We start from the raw sequence: 13,340 nt of genomic DNA on the forward strand, positions 1-13,340 counted from the left end.
CAAAAATTTCGACGTTATTTTTTACGTTTTCAAAACTTGAAGTCAATTCACAATAATGGCTGTTGGAAGCTAACTCGAGAGACTACTGTACAACCATGGCACAATGAATAGGTAGTCCATTTAGAGCAGCTGATGTCTTGATTAACTGTCAAAGTGGTAAATTTTACTTGAATTCGATGTGCAATGCTGCCAAATTTTTGAAATATTATACGGAAAATTTTGACAGATAATCGAGACAAAAAAAAATGTTTTTGTTTTGATACATCACCTTATTATTGCATCTTGTGTAGAACTCTCAAAAATCACCATTGTGATTGAATAACCTTCATCAAACCTGAGAAGTAGCTGAAAAACAGCTGATCCTCCTGGATGGCATTATTAATTTGCTTTGATAAAATCATAATAGAAAATAAATTGACCATAATAGAAAATTTTTGAATGGTGTAACATCTATATAGACCCAGTTTTTTTTAACCATTCTTATTTCCCATTGCCCTGATGTTATTTCGAAATCAATAAAAAAACTAAAATTGTTTTTAAACGAATTTTTTTTATTAAAGTTCGTAATTTTATTTAAATGGAGTTGGCAGTGTTAACAACCCAGGAGCGGAGGGCAGCAACATCAGCATAGACACCAGGGTAGTTGGTGTAGGCACAACCTTGACCCCAGGAGACAACACCAGCCAAAACACCACCGGATACCAATGGGCCGCCAGAGTCACCTTGGCAAGAGTCCTTACCGACAGTGTAGGCACAGATCATGCTGGCCTTGATTTGAGAGCCATAACCATAGGTGGAGGAGGCACACTGAGTGCGGCCAACAATCTTAAGGTCAACATAACGCAATTGAGCGGGGATGGAGCCACCGAAAGAGGTAGTACCCCAGCCGGAAACCTTAGCAGCAGCACCGTTGGCGGGAGCAGTGGTAGCCAAAGCGATAGCCTTGATGGTAGAGCTCATGGTCAAGGAGGAAGACAAACGGATGACAGCAATATCGTTAACCATGGTATTGGCATTGTAACCTTCGTGATTTTTGAAAGCGGCAACAGAAACCAAAACACCACCAGAGTTCCAGTAGGAAGAACCAGCACGGACCTTCAAGACGGAGGTGGAGACGGATTGCAAGCAATGGGCAGCGGTGACAATGATTTTGCTAGAGTAGACGGAACCACCGCAAGAGTGAGAGCCGGAACGTTGCAAAGAGATTTGCCAGGGGAAGGAGTTGATGGTGGTAGCAACACCGCCAACAATGCGGCCATCCAATTGGGGTAGCATACCATCGGGGATGGCAGCACCGAAAGCGCAAGCGGCGACAGACAATAAAATTACGAACTTCAACATTGTGATGAGTTGAACTGATTTGTTCACGTCGTAGCACCGGAATTTATACTAAATTCCTTGAAGATACTTATGATAGATAATCGTAATCTAAGAATATGTTTGGAAGAAAATACTACATGATTAGATATGTATATATATAGAGAGAGAGCATAGATTATAATCTATGCTCGTCAACTTATAGATTATATTGAGGAGTTGTATCATATTTGAATTTCAATTTTGTGACTATCACTGAGATCAAGAAATTTTATTTTAGGCCTTTTCCAAAAAATTTGGTTGCACACGCCACTAATTAGAACTACTACACACATATTAGCCATATTCCATGCGATCAGTATTAAAATATTTTTTTATTATTCCTTTTAGAGATACCTCTAAGAATAAATGTGTGTTTATGTTTATTTTCGAATCTGATTACCCAAGATGAACAGCAGTTTTTAAATGATGTCAACAAATGTTATTGTGAATTAATAACACTGTAGAACAATTCAAATCAAGACCTATTAATAAGGTCACCCAGATAGCGAAAAACATCGGATTTTTTGTTCAACTAAAATTTCAAAAGTTTGGTCCTTATTTACCATTTCATAATGTGAAATCAATTCACAATAATGGATTTTGACAGCAAATCAGCTATTTGCAGTTTGTCTTACTTGGGGGCCCTGTTTAATAGGCCTTGATGTAAACAATTAAGTTAGATATTAAAATGTCTACTGGTTATATACAATAATAGGCGTTGCTCCTCTCCAGGGTCTATTAATATGCCATTCCAGGAAATAGGATTTGTCTACCGAATATTAATATTAACATCTATATAATATATAATATCCATGGTTCTTCAAGTGTATATTCAAAGACCCTACATCTATTATGCTTAAAAATTATTATTAAAAAAACCGATGTTCATGAAAAAATATTATTTAAAAAAAAAGTAAATTAAATTAAAAGCTAATATTATTGCTTATTAATATGGTGGCGTATACGTGTTGTCAGCATTCATACGCACCGCTGTTCCCATACAAAATATCATTAAGGAATTGGAATATTATTTTAAAAACAAATACTCTATAACATTTGTGAACTTAAAAAAAATTATATTAATTAAAAAAAAAACAATATATATATATTGAATTGCGTTTATTTTATAAAAATGTGGGGAGGATGGGTTATAGGACAATTTCTTAAAAAAAAAAAAAAATAGCATAGATGAGATTTGCAAATCAATCAATACACGTACTCAACATAATTTGCTGTCTTCATATATACATATTCATACATATGTATATACATATATATTTGTCATTGTCTAATCTTATAGAACCTACTTCACAACATTCATTGATTACGGTTATCTAACACAAATATCATAAAAAATTTTAGTATAAATTCAGGTGCTACAACATGAAGAAATCAGTTCAACTCATCACCATGTTGAAGTTCGTAATTTTATTGTCTGTCGCTGCCTGCGCTTTCGGTGCTGCCATCCCCGATGGTATGCTACCCCAATTGGACGGCCGTATTGTTGGCGGTGTTGCAACCACCATCAACTCCTTCCCCTGGCAAATCTCTTTGCAACGTTCCGGCTCTCACTCCTGCGGTGGTTCCGTCTACTCTAGCAAAATCATTGTCACCGCTGCCCATTGCTTGCAATCCGTGTCCACCTCCGTCTTGAAGGTCCGTGCTGGTTCTTCCTACTGGAACTCTGGTGGTGTTTTGGTTTCTGTTGCCGCTTTCAAGAACCACGAAGGTTACAATGCCAATACCATGGTTAACGATATTGCTGTCATCCGTTTGTCTTCCTCCTTGACCATGAGCTCTACCATCAAGGCTATCGCTTTGGCTACCACTGCTCCCGCTAACGGTGCTGCTGCTAAGGTTTCCGGCTGGGGTACTACCTCTTTCGGTGGCTCCATCCCCGCTCAATTGCGTTATGTTGACCTTAAGATTGTTGGCCGCACTCAATGCGCTTCCTCCACCTACGGTTATGGTTCCCAAATCAAGGCCAGCATGATCTGTGCCTACACTGTCGGTAAGGACTCTTGCCAAGGTGACTCTGGCGGCCCATTGGTATCCGGTGGTGTTTTGGCTGGTGTTGTCTCCTGGGGTCAAGGCTGTGCCTACACCAACTACCCTGGTGTCTATGCTGATGTTGCTGCCCTCCGCTCCTGGGTTGTTAACACTGCCAACTCCATTTAAATAAAATTACGAACTTTAAATAAAATTTGATTAACTAAAAACGTTGTTATTTTTATTTGTTTAAAAATAATTTCAGGCAAAAGGAATCTTCTTCCCTTGAGGGTTTTAAAGATTTTTTAAATTTGTATTATAAGATTTTTACCATATTCATAAAAATATAACAATTCTCTAAGTGATAAGTACAAAAATTTTAAAGGTACAAGTGGCGTATACGTTGTGACAACATGCCTACGTCATGGTGTACCCAAACCCTAAAATGGTCTTGTGAACAACATTATTTTATTGTCATACGTTGAAAACTTCATGATCTATCTTCAATATGTAAACGTCTGAGAGTTCCAAAATGAACTAGGCCTTTTCCGAAAAAAACCCTGACTATTTCTCTATCTGTGATGAAGTCAGTATTTGAGAAAACCTTAAAATTTGATGCCTTTAGAGAAAATATTCCTAAAGAAGAGGCTAACAAGAATTGTAAAAGTAAAATATCGATTGGTATTCAATCTACATTCATCACATCAGCACAGCACATCAGTAATTCTAATAAGGTCTTCTAAGTTCTCTATAAAATTATTATTTCTGACCTTCTTTAAGAAGGAGATTTTCTATGAGATGAATACCTCCAACTCAAACAACTTTGTGAGAAGACCTTCATGTCTTATACGGAAAAATTTACTGGCATTTTTTTGATAAGAAGACCTTCAGACTTTCCATGTAAAGAAAATAGTTAGGCCTAAATAAATGTTAGGTTCACCCTATGACACGCCAAAATAAAATCAATTTTCATATCCAAAATTATTAATCTATGATGAGGCAGTGAAACTAACTCTCTGCCAAATTTGTTGTCCATCCGGAATGAAATTGTGCCTTAACGAAAAAAGGCGTATAAGTGATATCACAACGAATACGCCATGTGGGACCCGATTTTATTTATTTGTTAATTTAAAATGCTAAGGATCTTTTGAAAAAAAAAAACCTTCAATTATTCTATAAAAAGAAGAAATACACTTAGGCCAAAGTAAAATTAATTCCATATCACAAAGGATCACATCACATCTTGAGCATAATGTTATAATTTTGAGGCATACTCTACAACAGGGCGTATACATGGTGTCATAATGTATACGCGCCCTAAGAGACCGATTTGAAAATCTTTCTTATTTTCAGTCTCAACAGTTATAATAGTATTTAATTTCAATTAATTTTCAATTAAGTACTTCAGGACGTATATATGGTGCCACAACGTATACGTAATAGTTCAACTGATTGTATGTCCTCCTGTAAATCATTCTAACGCATATTTTTTTTTTCAAACACAAAACGTTTTTGCAAACTTCTTAACCGGCAGAACCAGAATTATCCGATATGTTCGATAATGTTAATGTTTTTTGGACACCAAACAAATGTACTGGACTTCAAAGCATTGCATAAGCAAAACAATTGATAAGCAAACATACGACAAGTTTCGAATATACAATTGATTTGTATGCCTAATCTTCAAGTACTTCTTCAAAAATGTTTATTTATCTGTGGTCATTTTATGATTATCTATGGCAATTATCTACACACAATTCCCTATAAAACAGCAACGATATCCGCCAAAATTTCAGTAGTTGATTCTATTCCGATCAACATGTTGAAGTTCGTAATTTTATTGTCTGTCGCTGCTTGCGCTTTGGGCGCCGCCGTACCTGAGGGTATGTTGCCCCAATTGGATGGCCGTATTGTTGGCGGTGTTGCTACCACCATCAGCTCCTTCCCCTGGCAAATCTCTTTGCAACGTTCCGGCTCTCACTCCTGTGGTGGTTCCGTCTACTCTAGCAAAATCATTGTCACCGCTGCCCATTGCTTGCAATCCGTCTCCACCTCCGTCTTGAAGGTCCGTGCCGGTTCCTCCTACTGGAGCTCTGGTGGTGTTTTGGTCTCTGTTGCCGCTTTCAAGAACCACGAAGGTTACAATTCCCGCACCATGGTTAACGATATTGCTGTCATCCGTTTGTCTTCCTCCTTGACCATGAGCTCCACCATCAAGGCTATCGGTTTGGCTACCACTGCTCCCGCTAACGGTGCTGCTGCTTCCGTCTCTGGCTGGGGTACTACCTCTTATGGTGGTTCCATCCCATCTCAATTGCGTTATGTCGATGTTAAGATTGTTGGCCGTACCCAATGTGCTTCCTCCACCTATGGTTATGGTTCTGAAATCAAGGCCAGCATGATCTGTGCCTACACTGTCGGTAAGGATGCTTGCCAAGGTGATTCCGGCGGCCCATTGGTATCCGGTGGTGTCTTGGTTGGTGTTGTCTCCTGGGGTCAAGGCTGTGCCTACACCAACTACCCTGGTGTCTATGCTGATGTTGCTTACCTCCGTTCCTGGGTTGTCAGTGCTGCCAACTCTGTTTAAATGGAATTTTGCGAACTTTAAATAAAATTCGATAATATACATTTTTTTAATTAAAAAAGAAAAATCATGAAGTTTTTTCTCATTTTATTTGTCGGATAGGAGAATAATTCAGCCTTATAGTTATTATACAATATTAATGACATCGGTTATGTAGTCTGTAGGTGAGAGAGAGCTGAGGAGGTCTCTCTCCAACAAACTGAGAATAGTCGCATGTAAAATCGATGCAAATTTGTATCAGTTAAAAGTTATTGAAAACAATATGGCGTATACGTGTTGACAACATGTATACGTTCTGGTGCACCAAAATCAAAAATATTTCTGTAAACTAAATTTAGAAACCCATGTAACCCATAAAAATTACATGCTTCCTTTCCAAATGCTAAACTTTGAATGACACGTGGTAAAGACGCAATGCTAGAAGAAAATTAGAATATGATACTCCAGATCTGCCAATATTGCGGTGTGAGTAATCATAATTAAAGCCCGTCACATTCGGGTTTAATTTAAAATTTCAAAACACCCAAGTCTTAACTTAGAGTTTGAAAAATATTTTTAAAAAATCTCCGCCTTATCTTTTTAGCAATTTACTAACTTTTAGGTATCCGGTGGTGTTTTGGCTAGTGTTGTCTCCGGGAGTCAAGGTTTTTGCCTACACCAACTACCCTGAAGTCTATGCGGTTGTTGCTTGCTCCGCTCCTGGGTTGTTAACACTGCAAACTTCATTTAAATAAAATTACGAACTTTAAATAAAATTTGATTATTAAACTTTGCTATTTTTATTTGTTTTGGAGTAACATCAGGCTATAGGCTTGTGCTCCCCTAGAGTTTTTAAAAATATTTTTTTTTCATCTGAAAAAATATATAAATTCTCGTAGAATATAAGTGAAAGAATTAAAAGGTGCATGTGGCGTATACGTTGCAACAGCATGCATACGTCCTGGTGTACCCAAAACCTAAAATGGTCTTATGAACAAAATTTAAAATTGTCATGTATTGAAATTTTTCATGATTTCACTTCGATATGTTAACGTCTGAGAGTTACACAATGCAGGAGATAATTTCAGAAAAAATACTGCCCCTTCCTCTATCTATGATGATGTCAGGATTTGAATAGAACTTCAAATTTGATGGCTTTAGAGAAAATGTTTCTAAAGAATATCAATGAGATCTTCTGGGTCATCAAGCAGTTTTGCTATTAATATAAGGTCTCCTAAGTTTTCTATAAAACAAATATTATTTTTCACAAATTTTAAAAAATATGTTTTTCTATTTTTCTAATTATCAAGTTCTAATATACTCGGTTAAAAAATAATACAATTTTTTTTGTATAAATTGTTTTTCAAATTTTATTTGAAGTTCGTAATTCTATTTAAATAGAGTTAGCAGTGTTGATAACCCACGAGCGGAGGGCAGCAACATCAGCATAGACACCAGGGTAGTTGGTGTAGGCACAACCATTACCCCAGGAGACAACACCAACCAAAACACCACCAGATACCAATGGACCGCCGGAATCACCTTGGCAAGAGTCCTTACCGACAGTATAGGCACAGATCATGCTGGCCTTGATCTTATCACCATAACCATAGGTAGAGGAAGCACATTGGGTACGGCCAACAATCTTAAGGTCAACATAACGCAATTGAGCGGGAACGGAACCACCGAAGGAAGTAGTACCCCAGCCAGAAACTGTAGCAGCAGCACCATTTGGTGGGGCAGTGGTAGCCAAACCGATAGCCTTGATGGTGGAGCTCATGGTCAAGGTGGAACCCAAACGGATGACAGCGATATCGTTAACCTTGGTGTTGGAGTTGTAACCTTCGTGGTTCTTGAAAGCGGCAACAGAGACCAAAACACCACCAGAGTTCCAGTAGGAAGAACCGGCACGAACCTTCAAGACAGAGGTGGAAACGGATTGCAAACAATGGGCAGCGGTGACAATGATTCTGTTCGAGTAGACGGAACCACCGCACGAGTGAGAACCGGAACGTTGCAAAGAGATTTGCCAGGGGAAGGAGTTGATGGTGGTAGCAACACCGCCAACAATACGGCCAGCCTCTTGAGGGACCATACCCTCAGGAATGGTGGCTGCGAAGCAGCAGGCGACAGCAGACAATAAAATTACGAACTTCAACATGTTGATGAGCTAAACTCAACTACTGAGATTTTCATGGAAAGCGGGTCAATTATATAGCAAAAATGTGCGTAGATAGTTGTCATAGATAATGGAAAGTTTTGGGTTTTTTTCCTGATAGAGGTACTTAAAGATACCACAATGAAAGAATTACTATAATGGCAACGTCATTATATGAAGTGTGTCTTTATTTTGATTTCAGTAAAAATTTTATTGTTTTTCTGACACATGCAGCCATTTGTTTTACTGCTTGTATGGACATTACGTTGTTGGGCCATTTGCTCTGATAGCTGTGATTTTAGCACAAACAATATTTGAGAGTGCAAATTTCTATGAAAATTAAGAGTAAACTCCAGAACACATTGGTACCAAAACACAAGTTTTATATTCAATGTACTGGACCAAGATATATTAATAAGGTCACCCAACTAGCGAAAATCAGCTGTTTTCTCTCAAGTTTAATGTCAAAATTCATTATTGTGAATTGACTTCCATTATGAAAACGTAAACAAAGTCCAAAATTTTTGCCAAGGACTATAACAAGGTCGTTCAAGGAGACTAGCTGGATATCAGCTGCTTTTCAAGTTTGCTGTCAAAATCCTTTATTGTGAATTAACTTCCATTATGAAAACGTAAACAAAGGCCAAATTTTTGACATTAGACACGGGAAAACAGTTGACTAGCGATAGTCAGCTGTTTTCCTGGATGACCTTATTAATAGATTTTGTTTTTGGCTTAGGCTTGAGAAAAACAGTTCACTTTCGTTAGCCGGGTGACCTTATTAATAGATCTTGGTACAAAGTTAGCAGCGCTGTTAACCTCTCCGCTCCAGGATAATCAAAACTACGAACTCCATCCACCCTGATCAAGGCTTATAAATAAGGGAGACCAGCTGGATATCAGCTGCCTCTCAAGTTAACTGTCAAAAATTATTATTATTGTGAATTGACTTCCATTATAAAAACGTAAACAAAGGCAACAATTTTGACATTAGACTTGAGAAAACACAGTTGATTTTTGCTAGCTGGGTGACCTTATTAATAGATCTAGACCCTGATCATTAATTACATAAACTTTTCGATCCAGTTCGTCTTCGGATGGCTCACAAGAAAGACGCATTTAAAGAGTTAATCACGCCTACGGGCTTAAAAAATTACAAAATGGCGCTGTGTTAAGTGTTCGCTTAACATGCCACGTGTTTTATCGAACTAAACTAAAAAATATAAGAAAATCTCGTTCATATGGTGTATGGTCCTATACCTTCTATACTAATAGAAAGTGGACTAGCTAGTGGAGGACGTGCCTCCAGTTCTTAAAGAGATAAAAAACAACTTTTCGATCTTCTGTAGTCATATTCTTTTACATAATGGATACGTCAAATGTTTAGTATTCAAGAGACAAGAATATACAGTAGATATCGGATATAAGAAACTCAAAAAAAGCGGGAGATTTCTTTCTTATATGTGTTTTTTCTTATATGGAATTATAGGATATAAGAAAGTATAAGCTCGGTGTTTTTGATAATGTCTCTTATATGCGATGTTTTCTTATATGAGATGTGCTTATATCCGATATCAACTGTATTCGGAGTTCCAGTGAAATATTTTCGAGGTACTTTTTTTAGTATATTTGTACAAATATACTTTTGAAAATCATAGGCAAATGTTAATTATAAATGTTATTAATTAAATATATTTTGAAGCGTATCAACTATATTTTATTCAAATTTTAATTACAATAGTATAAACACATACGTTTTATTGATCATTTAAATACTAAAATGCAACTCAGTTTTAAACATTTGAAATTAACGGTTAACTATGTAAATATTTTGTAAAAAGTACTAAAAACTACATCTGTGAATCTACTACATTATTACACAACCAATACTAGACGATTATCTTGCTTCTCATAAGTAGTACCTAAGCTCAATAATTTCAATAAAATCAGCTTCACTCCGAGTCCTGGACCACCCGGCTCTAATTCGTTTAGCGGACACTGAAGGCTTAAGATCATTACCCACGCTTGCCCAAGTTGATGGACTAGATCATAAGCGGGAAGTAGTTCCTAAACAAGGAGTAGCCATCATTATTGTAACTCTTGTTGTTTCGAGTTTCTTTATTGACGCCCAACGTGGGGCCAGCCTCATTGAAACCCAAGGAGCTTTCTTTAATTTTTAATAATTAATCCCTAATAACCATGGGAGTATTGGGACCTATCAATTTTTTTCAAATAATTCATAAATTGATGAAATAAACTTAAAATCATTATTTATTATTATACAATATAATATTTCATTACAATATAATATTCATTAATGAAAATTATATTAAATCATTAATTTATTCACACCCTGTACATCATGGATTACCATTGTGAATATTCACAATAGCCTTTAGTGCAACCAGGTTTATTTAAATAATTGTTTTTCTTTTATAAATAAAGAATTGAATTTTATGTTAATAAAATTAGGAAAAACGGAGTCAGTAACATCAGTATGCACACCAGGATTAAACGCACTACCAAGACCTCAAGAGACAACACCAGCCAAAACAGCAGCAGATATCAATGGACCACCAGAATGGCCTTGGCACGAATCCTTAGCAGCAGATTATGCTAGGATAATCTTAGAACCACAACCATCATTGCTCGATCAATGCTAGACTGAATCATAGAGCTAATGTTCAAGAAGGTGCGAAGAGATTTACCAGGAGAAACATTTGATGGACCGCCAACAATGTTACCATACTCCTTAAGGGAATGATAGCAACTCACAGCTGATAATAAAATTACGTACATCGGAAATTCTTAGAATAAAAAAGAGTGGGGTTTTCCACAAAAAAAAAAATAAATTTAAAGATTGAAATCAATCAATCGGTTCGTACGCACCACAAAAATTTTCTTTCCTTTGGGGTACTTGAATTTGTCGTGGTGTCATCGTGTCTAATTTTGAATAGTTATATTTTGATTATAGTTCTTAGATATTAGCATAACAAAAAGGTGTTGTATTTTCGCTAGTTAAGTATGTAGATAAGATATGTTTAGCTCGTGGCTAATAAAAAGGAATTTATTTTAGATTTTTATAAAGCCTAAAAGTGTGCCCCTAGATATTTTTTATTTTATAATATATTAGCAATCAATTAACTTAGGTATTCAAAAAATTAATATAATATATTTCAATACACATTTAAAATACATTGATAGAAAATATGTAATGGATTTAATAATATTAATAAGATCTAAGATTTATAAAGTAATAATGTAATAAAAACATTGAAACATTTCCTTATAAGAAATACTAAAGCCTTATTTATAATTTTACGGCTTAAAAGTCGGACAAAATATCATCATTATTTTATTCAGTTAATTTGTTGCTATGGGGATGTGAATGAAAAAGACTGAAGGACTTCGCTAAGAACACAGAATTTAATATATATATATATATATATATATTAAATAGAATAAATCACAAAATGTTCCTTTCACCTGGGTTATCTACATACCCATTCCTACTATTGGGCATGATGTGGTGGCGTAAACCACCCCTCCGTTCAACCTAACCTAATTTTTTAATCCATCAATAAGTGTTCTTATTGTCCAGATGTAATGGGATTGATTTTAAAAGTGGAGATCATGTACCTTTCCGGTTGATAATGTTCCTTTATAAGTATAAATTATATTACCCAATTTAAAATTAGAATCCTAAAACGGCCTTCCCTATGAAATTGTGGTTACTCAAGGTTTACACAACAACTTTGTCGAGTTCTCAGGAAATGGGTATGAAAAGTGACAAGGAGGAAGATATTCAAAAGAGAATCGTAAAGAGCAGTAACAGCGTTGCTTAAACATCCATTATAGAGCTCACAACAGGCCTTTTCACTTGCTTATCCTACTATTGTACATGATGTGGTTGTGTACACCACCCCTCTTTTCAACCTAACCTCTTTTTTTATCCATCTATCATTGTTCTTATAATGGGATTGATTTTAAAAGTGTAGATCTATATATATATATATATATTCTGAGGATTTTGTTATTTAATACCCCCTATAAAATACCCATAACGGCCCTCTCTATGAAATTGTGGTTACCATGTGAATCAACCAACTAAAAATTCAGTGAATCAACCAACTAAAAATTCAGTTACCATGGAAACTATTCAAAATTTTTTTTTGTTTATATCAAAACAGTTTTTTAATTCTCAATTTTTTTTTAATTTATCAAAAAAAACATGTTCTCAACAAACATAGACGAAAAAATAACCGCCGAAGAACTACAAAAGCTATCTGCAGTGTGTCTGGAGCGTATCCGAATGGGTGAATTGCATAGCCTAAGGAATGATGCCAAGTTAAGGGCGGTCAATAATACCAAAAGCTATGAGGAATTTAAGTAAGTTGAAGGACCCAGAAACTCTTTTTATACTATGATTAATTAATACCCCTTTCCAGGGACATTGTGGATGCTGCGCATTTGAAACCCATCACCAAACAGGACAAAATGAATGCTAAAACAAAAAATCGTTTGTGGAATAAGGCGGCAGCTGAGGTGGATGATTAGAAAATAAATAAAACTGAAAGCAATTTTATAAAATGTATACTAAATAAATGACATAAAACAAGGATGGAAAGGGTATCAGTATCTTAAATAAATAAAATATTTTATATATATATATTTGGAAATACTCCTAATTATCAAAAGGCTCTACTGGCTCTAAAGGCAACCACGATTGCCTTGGATCTATTAACAATATTTAAATACAAACTTTAATAGAGCCTTTGTAGGCCTTTTCAAACTAAATTTGTATGCACAAAACATAAGACAAAATAATGTCCTGATTTGAATTAACATCACATATAACGGTTAGCCCGTTCCTTGACCTTCATTAATAACCACTTTGACTATATTAATAATAAAAAATAATTGACATTACAATACAATACAATTAGTATAATAAAAACTAATCCAACATAACCTCAACCCACTGTATTGGGAAATACATTTTGCAATTGATAAAGATTTTGAGTTTTTAATTCGAAACGTAAAGTAAAAAAAAAAAAAAAAAAACAGAATTAAACTCCTAATCTTATCGCAGTAATCTCAAAATAATTTATACTTGGACATATTGACTTCTTTTCCATGCCATCATAACACATACCTCAATATGTTTTTGGGTAAAACCAAATTGATTCGAAAATGAAAAATAAAAGAGAAGAGTGGTGAAAATTAATTGCCCTCCAAATTATGATCTGATATATACAAAAACCAACGTGC

At 35.6% G+C, this 13,340-nt stretch overlaps 5 protein-coding genes across 5 annotated transcripts; 3 read left to right on the forward strand and 2 right to left on the reverse strand.

Moving 5' to 3' along the window:
* Nucleotides 1-545: 545 nt before the first annotated feature.
* On the reverse strand, nucleotides 546-1,350 carry LOC133333497 (trypsin alpha-4-like). The gene has a single exon (XM_061541815.1). The coding sequence runs from the start codon at nucleotides 1,339-1,341 to the stop codon at nucleotides 574-576; it is 768 nt and encodes a 255-aa protein (XP_061397799.1). The 5' UTR covers nucleotides 1,342-1,350; the 3' UTR covers nucleotides 546-573.
* Nucleotides 1,351-2,760: 1,410 nt separating this feature from the next.
* On the forward strand, nucleotides 2,761-3,563 carry LOC133333496 (trypsin alpha-4-like). Its single transcript, XM_061541814.1, has one exon. It carries the CDS (start codon nucleotides 2,770-2,772, stop codon nucleotides 3,535-3,537), a length of 768 nt encoding a protein of 255 aa, XP_061397798.1. The 5' UTR covers nucleotides 2,761-2,769; the 3' UTR covers nucleotides 3,538-3,563.
* Nucleotides 3,564-5,140: 1,577 nt separating this feature from the next.
* On the forward strand, nucleotides 5,141-5,936 carry LOC133333487 (trypsin alpha-4-like). Its single transcript, XM_061541805.1, has one exon. The coding sequence runs from the start codon at nucleotides 5,168-5,170 to the stop codon at nucleotides 5,933-5,935; it is 768 nt and encodes a 255-aa protein (XP_061397789.1). The 5' UTR covers nucleotides 5,141-5,167; the 3' UTR covers nucleotide 5,936.
* Nucleotides 5,937-7,280: 1,344 nt separating this feature from the next.
* Nucleotides 7,281-8,093, reverse strand: LOC133333492 (trypsin alpha-4-like). Its single transcript, XM_061541809.1, has one exon. The coding sequence runs from the start codon at nucleotides 8,070-8,072 to the stop codon at nucleotides 7,305-7,307; it is 768 nt and encodes a 255-aa protein (XP_061397793.1). The 5' UTR covers nucleotides 8,073-8,093; the 3' UTR covers nucleotides 7,281-7,304.
* A 4,207-nt stretch (nucleotides 8,094-12,300) lies between these two features.
* LOC133333495 (coiled-coil domain-containing protein 103) lies at nucleotides 12,301-12,636 on the forward strand. The gene is made up of 2 exons (XM_061541813.1): nucleotides 12,301-12,458; nucleotides 12,518-12,636. The coding sequence occupies exons 1-2, from the start codon at nucleotides 12,301-12,303 to the stop codon at nucleotides 12,624-12,626; spliced, it is 267 nt and encodes an 88-aa protein (XP_061397797.1). The 3' UTR covers nucleotides 12,627-12,636.
* Nucleotides 12,637-13,340: the final 704 nt, after the last annotated feature.

The sequence above is a fragment of the Musca vetustissima genome, unplaced genomic scaffold (genome assembly GCF_032173495.1).
Source record: "Musca vetustissima isolate MV318-11 ecotype Yass unplaced genomic scaffold, APGP_CSIRO_Mvet_v1 utg20336, whole genome shotgun sequence".
Lineage (NCBI taxonomy): Eukaryota > Metazoa > Arthropoda > Insecta > Diptera > Muscidae > Musca > Musca vetustissima.

Coding starts and splice junctions, on each gene's coding strand:
- LOC133333497 (XM_061541815.1), bottom strand. CDS start 1,341: ATGTTGAAGTTCGTAATTTTATTGTCTGTCGCCGCTTGCGCTTTCGGT.
- LOC133333496 (XM_061541814.1), top strand. CDS start 2,770: ATGTTGAAGTTCGTAATTTTATTGTCTGTCGCTGCCTGCGCTTTCGGT.
- LOC133333487 (XM_061541805.1), top strand. CDS start 5,168: ATGTTGAAGTTCGTAATTTTATTGTCTGTCGCTGCTTGCGCTTTGGGC.
- LOC133333492 (XM_061541809.1), bottom strand. CDS start 8,072: ATGTTGAAGTTCGTAATTTTATTGTCTGCTGTCGCCTGCTGCTTCGCA.
- LOC133333495 (XM_061541813.1), top strand. CDS start 12,301: ATGTTCTCAACAAACATAGACGAAAAAATAACCGCCGAAGAACTACAA. Junction 12,459..12,517: donor AAAAGCTATGAGGAATTTAA/GTAAGTTGAAGG, acceptor ACCCCTTTCCAG/GGACATTGTGGATGCTGCGC.